At 42.1% G+C, this 11,666-nt stretch overlaps 1 protein-coding gene across 1 annotated transcript; it reads left to right on the forward strand.

Annotated features, from left to right (window-relative positions):
- The first annotated feature begins 8,261 nt into the window (after window positions 1–8,261).
- Window positions 8,262–11,335, forward strand: irx1b (iroquois homeobox 1b). Its single transcript, XM_072447705.1, has 5 exons — window positions 8,262–8,677; window positions 9,151–9,393; window positions 9,706–10,429; window positions 10,573–10,633; window positions 10,986–11,335. Exons 1-5 carry the CDS (start codon window positions 8,432–8,434, stop codon window positions 11,026–11,028), a joined length of 1,317 nt encoding a protein of 438 aa, XP_072303806.1. The 5' UTR covers window positions 8,262–8,431; the 3' UTR covers window positions 11,029–11,335.
- Window positions 11,336–11,666: the final 331 nt, after the last annotated feature.

Below are 11,666 nucleotides of genomic sequence, written 5' to 3' on the forward strand. Positions count from 1 at the left end.
TCATTTTCTTTTTTTAGGTGCGCTCTTATTGTTTGAATAATTGTGATTTCAATTATGACTTAAATAATCAATATTATTATTCATTTTCATACTTGAGCAGACCATCCGCATTGGCAAATCATTCTCACTATTGAATTAAAAATCCATGATGCTTATAACCAGTCCTGTATTGAATTATTCAGTGCATCCAATGATCATCCAGTCAAGTCAAGTTTTGCAGTTTTCCTTTAACTTTTTTATATTAAGCAGTATTTTATTTTGCTGAAAAGCTGGTGGCTAGCTCTGGTGCTGCCGTTGTGCAGATTTGGTACACACAAATAAAGCCATCACTTCCTGTGTGCTGGAGGATTTGGCCTGACATAAGCAAGCAGACAGCAGGTGTTTAGATTAGCCAATGCAAAGATTCATAAACTGGCCCTAAGCTGAAATTTATTGTTTAAAAAACCAACAGTTTGATGAGAAACGTCGCTGGTTGTGTCACCAAACTATACCATTCAATCACGTTACTTAAAGAATACATACTTTTGTCTGCCATATAATCCATGACACCTGTGGATTATTTTAATAAGTAGTATTATTATTTAAAATGGCAATATTGATCAAACAGAAAGAAGTCCTGACTTAAACACTGCAGTGCTGAGTTATGCCGGCCCCCTCATCACACTAAGATAAGATAAGATATTCCTTTATTGTTCACACATGGGGAAATTTCATTGTTGCAACGCAGGTAGATACAGAGGAAAAGGACAGATAACTTATAGGAAGTTCAAAAAACACTCTTAATAGAAGAACTCTTATAAACAAAACTCATATAAAAACACTCTTAATAGAAGAACTCTTATAAACAAAACTCATATAAAAACACTCTTAATAGAAGAACTCTTATAAACAAAACTCATATAAAAACACTCTTAATAGAAGAACTCTTATAAACAAAAACTCCTATAGACAAAACCTCTCATTTCTTATTAAGGAATGGAGGGGGAAAATAAAGATAAAATAAAATAAAAACAGCTAGCGTAAGACAAAATAATACTAATAATAATGGTTAAAGTACTACACTGCCGGACCATGCTGCTGGACCGGCCTGTAGATAGCTGCAATTCACGATAGCAATTATTTTCCCCCATTAAGAAAAAAATATATCTTCTTTAAACTCTCAGCAAGTTACTAATATTTCATTCTCACACAGCTTGGTTCAGGACTATCCTGGTTAAACAAATATATTGATGTATACATAAATGGAGCATACTTTTCTGATTTTGTGTGGTGCTGTGCTAACAACATAGATAAAGTAAACATTGAATATGTTTTTACTTCATTTGTCGTAGTACGGTGCTTTATCACTTGGAGGATAAAAAAACATTCTCTCCCAAGAGTTGGTGGATCAATCCCTGATGCACTGCTCTCTGTGGTTGTGTCCTCGGGCAAGATACTTCATCCACCTTGCATTCATTTGAAGTTGTCTCTCCATGTGTGCAACCGAATGACTTTATAAGGTATGTATTGTCCATGAGCATGAGACGAACCCGATCGCAGCGCGGAGTTGGTTGGACGTGGTCTAGCTTTAAAGAGGAAGTTGACAGAGCTTAAGAATGGGAAGCACACCCTCAAGGCTCGTGGACCTAGTCTGAGCACACAGACACTACATCTCAGCATTAGGTTCATGTATCCGTGTGCGTATGTGTACCAGATGTTTTTCGAAGGGGTGTGCTAATATTTACACGTGGACTTTAATAATAGTGTGACGCTTTTCTGAAGTGCGTAGCTCATAGCTGGGATTTTGCACTGGGTATTGGGTTACACAGTCGAGATGATCTTTGAGGCTGAATAGCATGGCTAATGCGGACTCTTTATACAACTGTTAAATGTTGCGTTCTTCATTGAATGTTTGGGAATATCTTCACGTTTGCATTCAAAATGTGATTTCCCAAGTATTTACATTGTTTCTGTTATTACATTATCAAGTAGTGTAATTGTGTGTGTCGTGAAGTCTACTCGAGTAACTCTGGGCCTTTACAAGCTACTGATTTTAGCAATTCATTGTATCTCTAACTAAAACATAATTTCTGCAACATTTAATTTCATCTTATACCTTGAGCCAGTCTTGCAAAATGATGACTCAAAAGCTTGTTTCTGCACAGTCTGGTGATATGATAGAAATCATCTCAATCATAATACATGTTTTTATTGTTTATTGTCACTCTACTAGTGTTTTGACCATCAAGAATCTCCTGAAATGTTACTTTAACTGTTGGAGTATTGTCAACTATATAACATAACTTTCTTTGGTGAAGTATAGCTAACTCCAAGCTCAGGTGCAGACGATTCACACTCAACCCGGTGCTTAGAATAACAAATTTAAAACTCATTATGGGCTAATTACAATAGCACTGTATTAGCGAGATGAAAGGGAATGTCCCCCGCCTCCTCCCTCTCTCTGCAGTTAATAGGTGATTAAGCTGTGTTGCAGACAGTGGGCCACAGGGAGCCAATTGATCTGACCCGCGACCCCTCTCTCTGATGGGGGGGCTGTTTTGGAGGTCAGCCCTGTAAGGGATAGCCTCTTTATCCTCCTCCACAGCGCAGGCTCAAAGCTGGGGGAGGCACCCATGGACCGATGCCTGTTCTCTAGGGTCCATCCTGCTCCTGCGCCATAGCATCGCATTCATGTGGTCAATATACGAGCCGCACAACAAACACCTTTGTGCTGTGTGGCCTCATGGCACTTTGACCTGAGCCCAGCCTGGCTTCTCCCAATGGTAACTTAAGCTATAGGACACCAATAAGTGCATGGAGTTTTAGAGAGTATTCAACCAGGAAGATGGGACGTAGGTTCATGCCTTTAAAGCAGCAGGGACCAATGGAAGGGGTCTGTAATAAAAGTGAAAAATGCATACCCCCTAACCATATAGTTTACAAAAAACTAACTTACATCCTTATTCCTTCTTTCAAGTTAATGTAGTTTGCACTATATTTTGCACTATGTGTAAAGCACGGGGATATTGTGGTAGATTTTTAAAAGTATGATTTTTAAAGAATATTACATATGTGATAGCTATAACATTTATTTTTTCTTGAGCCAGTAAAGGATAGCCTGCGGCACAATTGTGGGTCCCAGCCCAATGGGTGGGGACCCCTGCTTGGTTAACTGTTGTTACTACAAGCACAAGATAATTATTCTGCATTTAAAGCATACTCCATTACAAAATAAATATTACCACTTGTGATTGAACAACAACTAACAAGCAAGCAACTATTGCTGCGAATTGTTTTTCTTACCAGAATATCTAAGTAGCCTATTAGCATTTTGGTTAATATGCTAATTACGCCTTTTTTTAAATGTGAAACATTTTGGCCAGCAAACATTTGTTCACCATTAGCTTCCTACTTCAACATTTGACATTTGTAGGCTAATTCTAATAACTTTTCAGTTATGCACTTTTTGCTACAGCTGTTTTAAACTAGCAACAACTTTTTTGTAAACACGTGAATATTTATGTTACTTTGATAGATTTGTCGGTGGCAGTATCTTGGCATCCTGTCAGTTCTCAAGTGCTGATCCTTCTCTATCTCTGAGGGATTTGGAGCCAGGAGGACGCTGTAATGCCACTTGTCTTGAGCATTCCCTTGAAGTCAGCACTATTGCATTAAGCTTTTGGTCTTCCTCGGGGCACCTTTTCATCAGGAGCCCCTCTCTCACACACACATCCCTTCTCTCCCACTCCCCCTTTAAAGTCCACCTATTGTCTTTAACAGCATTATAACGGTATCATTCCGCTCCTGCTGAGAACCACAAAGACAAGAAACGCCAAATCCTCGAACATAGCAATCGGTGTGTGTGCCTGTGTGTGTGGTGTTCTTGAAAGCAATGCTAATGGGGCCTAAGACGCATTAAAAGTGACCCCAAACTGTAACAAAAGAGTTAATAATCCGTTTAGAAAACAATCAGATCTGTAGCCATGAGAAAAGACCCCCGCTAAGTCTTTCTGTAAAGGAGGAGGAGGTGGGAACTTGGCGTTTTTTTTCAGTCAGCAATCTTGTAGAACATGGCTTGTTTTCATCGCTTGCTCTATAGGGAATGATGGAACAGTATTTAATGGCTAGTTCCTAACTCTGTGGAGCCAATGAAAAGCAGCTTGGTTAAATTTTAAAGTGTTTGCAACTTATTCAAAGAGGATTCAAAGTGACCCTTGTGCGGGAGGTCAGGAGTGGTTAGCAAGCTCTTTCCACTGTAAATGGGGCCCCCGGTGGACACTTAAAACAGCTATTAACAAACAAACGCTGGCACGCCCGTTAATTGCTAATGATGGGTCTTTGTCTAGAGTTTCCCCTCCAGGTTAAATCTTCTCCAAAGGTTTGATCTCAAGGCCAAAGGGGACAAGCGCTGTCATCTGGTGCTAAAGGGCACCCAGGCTGGATCTCCCATTACCTCTTTTAATCACTGCTATCACTGCTATCACAATCGCATAATTAAAGAGAGTCCACTTGTGATTGTGACAACTCTGAGGTCAGCGACAAGCTCAGACATTGAAGGACAAAACATGTTGCCCACTAGAGAGCTTATACTTTATGATGATGCACACTTGTTTATATGTAATGGGATGCTTTTTATGCATGTATTTACAGGCATGTTTTATTATTTTGCCATACGTTTTACTTGATGATGTTGGGTATTACGACATGATGAATCATATGTCAGCTTGATAAAATAAAGCTTGATCTTACACCAGCAAATCTCTACTATTCTAACAATGTTGAAATTTAAGACTTAAAAATGTTCTGTGTGTGGCTACACACTTCTCTCTTTAAGTACATTTTATAATGAGTATATAAGTATTGTTTGTGCAAATGTAGTGCATCTTAATCTTTCTGTAAAGCACTTTGAATTACTTGGTGTGCAATTCGTGCTGTACAAATGAACTTGTCCTGCTGTTTTTCAACATTGCAAAGCTATTTGTAATTGCACAGCCTACTAAATGGGACCTTTGGAGATCTTTAAAAGATAAATAGACACAACATAACCTACATGGTAAGCATAGATTTCCACTCGGCAGACAGACAGAATTTATATATCCAACAACCCCATGACAGTTCGATGACAAAAAGTTGAAATAAAAGAGGTTAAACCAATCATAGAAATAAATGAATGGTTTTGTGCCACAATGATTTACTTCAGGGCATTCACATTACCTGCATATTAACCTTTATAAAGCTAAATTTTGTTTGTTTTCTTTTTCATTGTGCAGAGTGGAAAATTAGAATAAAGGCCAGTATTTTTCTCATGCCAAATGACTATTCAGAAAGTCACTTAACCGATCAGAACCATTTGCAATCCACTGTCTTCTACCTTCACATCTGACATCCTTTATTTAACTTTATTCCATTACCCCCATAATCCCTTTTTAGCCGATCTGTGTGCAAACAAGTGCAAACACACATGCATGTTCTGGGAGTCCATTTCCATTTACCTCCAATTCCCCCAATTCCCCAATTCCCCCTTTACCTCTCCACTACCACCACCACCACCACCATGCAGCCGCACCATCTTCAGCACCACTTTTATTTGAATGCTTCCTGCCTGTATAAGTTATTCCTTTGTCTCGCCCGGGCTAATAGCTGCGAATGGGATTCAAATAGAGTCAAGCTGCCTCCTGAGATCCCCTCAATCCTAGCGTCACCGTAAAAGAGGGGAGGTCTGGGGCCAGTCTAAATATTTGGTAGTCTTAGCAGGTTCATGTTAAAACACACACACACACACACACACACACGCTCTCTCTCACACACTCGCACACACACAGACTGAATGCACAAGCGGACTGCGTGGCTGTGAAGTTGAATGGCATAGCTTAAAGCCTTCCTCCCCCCTTATCCATGACTCTCTCCTTCTCACTCTCTTTCCCTCTCTCTCTAAACCGCCAAACCATTCTACCCCTCTTTTTTTTTCTAGCTCAGAGGAATTCATTAACTGCCTGTCCGTAGAGACACTATGGAAATCAGGTTATAGCTACAAAGGCAGAGAGAGAGAGAGAGGCAGGGATGGTGGAGAGGAGGGCCTGCGCTGCTCAATGGGCCTATATTATCCTATTAGATGGTGGATATGTCTCGTTTCCCTCCCCTGTCATGAGAAAAACATTAATTTTAAGTGAGAAGAGAGAGAAAAAGTGAGAGAGAGAGAGAGAGAGAGAGAGAGAGAGAGAGAGAAGGAATGGGCGAGGGTCTTTAACATTGCTCTTTTATGGAAGGGTCCCCTGGCGTCGTTTACCTTGGCAATGAGAAAGAAGGGAGGCGCTATCTGTGAATGCCATTTAAAATGCCATGGAGATTAAGCATCCTCTCTGCCACACACACATATGTAGAGAGGATGCGTCATAATGTGCGTGTGTGTGTGTGAGTGTATGTGTGTGTGTGTTTAGAAAGGGAAAAAGTGGCTTTGAGATTCATGAGTAAAGCCCTCTAGGTTCCAGCGAGCGAGGGAAAAGAGAGAGTGGAGAGGACCAGCCCAGCGCAGCAGAGCCAAAGCGGGTTTTAAATGGTGTAATTAAATCATTAGACACACACACACACACACGCACCCCTCCTTCCTCTCTCTCTCTCTCTCTCTGCGATCCTCTCCATCAGGGGCTGTGCGGTGAAATGATGAATCTGTATTTATGGAAGAGGAGTAATTACATGGCTAACCTCTGAGGAAACCCAGGAGGAGCAGAGGGTGATGGAGGGGGCGCAGGGTGCTCAACCTCATTAGCACTGCCACCGCCCTGTGTGTGTGTGTGTGTGTGTGTGTGTGTGTGTGTGTGTGTGTGTGTGTGTGTGTGTGTGGTGTGTGTGTGTGTGTGTATGTGTGTGTGGTGTGTGTGTGTGTGTGTGTGTGTTTGTGTGTGTGTTTGCTGTGTGTGTGTGTGTGTGTGTGTGTGTGTGTGTGTGTGGTGTGTGTGTGTGTGTATGTGTGTGTGGTGTATGTGTGTGTGTGTGTTTGTGTGTGTGTTTGCTGTGTGTGTGTGTTTGCTGTGTGTGTGTGTGTGATTTCATATTTAAGGCTATTGATGTAGGTTATAGCAATTTGCGTTATAGGTTAGGCTCTTCTCATAGGGATTTTATGCTGAGCTCAAAAGGGTTTCAGTTTTTCAATGCATGGCAAAATGAAAAATAGCGGTGATCGCATATTCTATTAAAAGCTAATTATTTAAGAAAAATAATAAACGAACATTGCAACAATAACAACAAAACCAACTGAAATTCCACAACATGTGGATGCATTTTCAAAAGTGTTAATATTGTAACATAACCTGTGATGTTTACTAGTCTGTCATTCTTTCTTTTTTTTTATTTTACTATTCATTGTAATGCTGTTAATAATGTCTAAATTAGTTGTGTTCCTCTTGCTTATCGATGTTATAAATTGTCTGTTGTTTATATTGCCACTGCACACTGTATTTCCCTGTCTGGGGACAATAACGGTTTTTGATTGATTTGATTAATTAGTATTTTTAACATGTTCATGAAACTGTTTGGATATAGGATATTTTTGCTCAGAAGAAGTTGTCGTCTTGTGAAATACTTTAATTGATTGATGAACGCAGCCTTATTTTAAGATCGACTTTCTGCTCTGCTAAGCTCTTACTTCCGACATATTGTGTAATTATGAGCTCGCTTTTCATCGCAGCTGTTGTAATAGGCCTGACACAAATGTGCCACAGTCTAAAACAAACGCGCTCTAATGTGTCCATCTCTGAGGCTCCAGAGTACAGTATATTCCTCTCAGCTCACATCTGTCACTTGCACTCTACGGCCCCGCGTGACTCTCATCTGCGCGTCTCTTGTCCTCGTCAATCTCTGTCATTACCTGCAGCTCCAAATCTGCATCACTGACTTCCGCCGATAATCACGGCCGTTCCTCTGGGTCTGAGCGAGCACGTCGATGCCCCCGGCCCATCTGCTGGCCACAGGCTTAACAGTACTACAGATACTGGCTTTTTATTTATGACGATGTGCGGAGCTAATACTATGCGAAAGAATACCGCGTGATGAATCAATTATTGCGTAATTAATCAATTATTGACAATAATAAACAACAGTAACCACAGTGCAGACTTCATAGGTTTCAGTCCTGTAGACGCAGCGCACACGTGAGATCACAAACACACGCACGAGCATCAGCGCGTGCGTTCAGTCGACCCGGGCTAACCAATGCACTAATCGCCTGCCCCGGGCATAGGAGGAGCCTGGTGCTTAAGTAGGCTGCCAATCAGTCAGTCAGCTCCACATCCAGCAGCTCCCGCGGCCAGACGCACGCACAGTTCCGCGCACACAAGTGGACACGGGAAGCTGACACTTTCTCAAACAACCCTGGTGATTTAGCATCGTTTACTTCGCTTCTTGGGAATTGCTACTTTGTGACTTTGGCTTTTTTGGAAACGGTTCGGTTTTGGACATGTCTTTCCCTCAACTGGGATACCCCCAGTTCCTCGGTGCTCACGAGATGTACACGGGGGAACGGCCAGCTTCTGCCCGGGAAGGGAGTGCGGATAGCGGCGTGAGCTCGCCCACCAGCACCGCCGCAGCAGCTGCCGCGGTGGGCTCGATGCTGGGGATGTACTCCAGTCCTTGGGCGCCTCATAATTATAGTGCCTTTCTCCCGTACAGCGGGAACGCGGACCTCGCGCTGCTCTCACAGATGGTGAGTTTACTCAGTGATGGGTCAGCTGTGATGGAAACTGTCAAGACAGTTCATGCACCGCTCCAAACACCTGTGCGTAAAACTCTGGACCTGCGGTGGCACGAGGGTTTTAGCAGCACAACACGCCATAGAAAAAGTGGACAGAGAGAGAAATTTGACTTATTTTAAAATACGTGCAATTTATTTAAATGTGTCAGTTCAAATTTTGAAAACAGACTTACGTTTAGACTTACATTTAACCCATTTATTTCCCGTGATTAATTGGATATATTTTCAGCATCAAGCTAAATGATGTAGGATTAAATTAAAGTGGAACATGAAATATACATTTCAAATAAACGAAATATATTTAGAAAAAATGAAAATGTGAGTCCTATAGCTTATGGTGTGTCTACAGGTCAATATATTAATTACGCATGTTACTTGTAAATATTTAAAATCAATGGCTCAACAAGTTGTGTGTGTTGGTCTAGGGCTCTCAGTACGACCTGAAGGACAGTCCAGGCGCGCACCCCGCCTCGCTCCCCGTGCACGCAGCGCAGGGCTTCTATCCTTACGGCCAGTACCCGTATGCAGACCCGAGCAGATCCAAGACTGCGACCAGAGAGACCACCAGCACGCTGAAGGCCTGGCTCCAGGAGCACCAGAAGAACCCTTACCCCACTAAAGGAGAGAAGATCATGTTAGCCATCATCACCAGGATGACCCTCACACAGGTTAGACCACACACACACACACACACACACACACACACACACACACACGCTGTTTACTTGGAGCCCAGAAAAAAGATAATTCCTCTTTTGGATGTTGTTTTCTTGAAAACAAAAGTAAGCTATTTATTTTCTACTTTACAATTAGTCTGTAATTTCTAATAATAAAAATCACTGAACGACGCTGAATCTATTATTTTTTGCCAAAACTATTTACCGCACGCCAATAAGTGAAATGTTATGTTTAAATGGAACGAATATTCGTAATGACAAATACTAAATTCATTTTGACTGAAAATGCATTCATGGTTCCAGGTATCCACGTGGTTCGCCAACGCTCGGCGACGTCTGAAGAAGGAGAACAAGGTAACGTGGGGACGCAGTGCCGAGGACCGTGACGGACGCATCTTCAGCAGCGACAATGAGGACGAGCCCGAAAAAAACGGCAGTGACGAGGACGAGGAGATCGACCTGGAGACAGTGGATCTGGAGCGGCCAGAGGAGGAGCCACAGCGGGGAGCAGAGGAGGCACAGGCGGGAGGCCTGAGCAAAGAGGCCTCGGAGAGCAGGACTCAGTCTGGAGAAGGCCTCAGGGCCGAGAGTGAGGCCGCTGTTCCACATAATAAAGCCGCTCCGGAGCGTTCCCCGAGCGCTAACGAGTGCCACAGAGTACCACAGAACAAACCCAAAATCTGGTCCCTGGCAGAGACAGCCACGACCCCGGACAGCACGCCCAAAGCCCCGACACACGTTGCACTAGGCTCCGCGGGACACCCGGCCTTACTGCCCGGCCACGGGATTTACACATGTCAAATCGGCAAGCTTCACAGTTGGGCCAACTCAGCATTTCTGAACGCAAATTCATTATTGAACATGAGATCTCTTTTGGCCACACCGTCGGCACACGCGCATCTGCCGCTACACGCGGTAACGACTGCGCGCCATGACGTACGAGTGACAGCGCGGGGACCTGGCACATCGGGCACAGAGGACGAGAGTGATGTTGAGTCGTCAGGAAGCTTCAGCCCAAAAAGAGACGGTATGTCATGACACGAGCCCTATAACCGATTTTAGAATAAAAAATACCATTGCAGCGCAAGTGCTGACTAAATGTTTAGTCTGTTTTATGGCCCATATAAACTTGTCCTCGTGAGTTGATGAGTTGTCTCGTTGTCTCCTCAGATGAAGAGAGTGACCACAGGCCGGACTCAGTCAAATCCCCGTTCCAGCTGATCACTGACAGGTGAGCCATCAGTCTGAAATCTATTTGCTTTAGGACATGCTCTCTTCCCGGGCCGCTGTTCCAGCTGACTGCGGCCACATAAATCATGTGATTGAGTCCCACTTTAACGCTCCATCACACACAGATAGATTCATCCCGGAGGCCACATAAGCGCCGCCATCACCTGTGTTATTGAAATAATGAGGTGTCATTTATTCATGCCTACTGCAGCTGATAGAAGCGTTAGCAGGAAGCCAGAGAGAGACTTTTGTGCTCATGCTAATGTTTCATTTAACCGCTGATTAGACAAACTGTGAACAGTGCTCACATTTAAATGATATTTAGCTGACCTCTGCTTTTTTCTTCTTTGTAGACCTCACCATGGAGAACAGAGAGCCCTGACAACGACACTATGAGAAAACCACACATACAGAAAAGATCATTTTATTTAACAAGAGCAGTTTATGAAGGATATTTTGTGACGGGAAACCTGTCCTATAGTATTATTATAATTATTATCATTATTCTTACAACTGTTTGGATATATTTCAAGTTGTTTTGTCAGATCTGCCTGTGTTCCTCTTGTTTGTCTTCTGTTGTATTTTTGTTCTTCCTTTTTGTTGTGATTGGAATCTTTGAGAATTGTAAATATGGGAGATGGATTTGTCTTTAAAGAATATATTTTTTGGACACTAAATAAATGTCATTATTATTAGTCATCTATTCCAGAAGGGTTTTTATTGGAGAAATGTATCACAACTTTATTTATAATAATTTATAATGAAATGTAATTTATGTTTTAGTATAATGTTTAATCAAAATTAGCTATCCACATTTTACAGAATGATGTGCCTTTTTTGAAAACCCAAATATTTATTAAATATTATGTGCACAAAAGCAGTGAGGTGTGAATATGCTGGTCATCAAATCTGCTATAATTGCTTTAATTTTGGTGTTAACTTAAAAGTAATTTCTTTGAGGGAAACATGAATTGTAATGTGGATCCAGATCATGGTTTCAGTATCATCATGAAATGCACCAGGGAACAAATTAA

Source organism: Eucyclogobius newberryi, unplaced genomic scaffold, assembly GCF_026437365.1.
Source record: "Eucyclogobius newberryi isolate DKJ021-1_F unplaced genomic scaffold, fEucNew1.0.hap1 SCAF_16, whole genome shotgun sequence".
In the NCBI taxonomy this organism is placed as follows: Eukaryota; Metazoa; Chordata; class Actinopteri; order Gobiiformes; family Gobiidae; genus Eucyclogobius; species Eucyclogobius newberryi.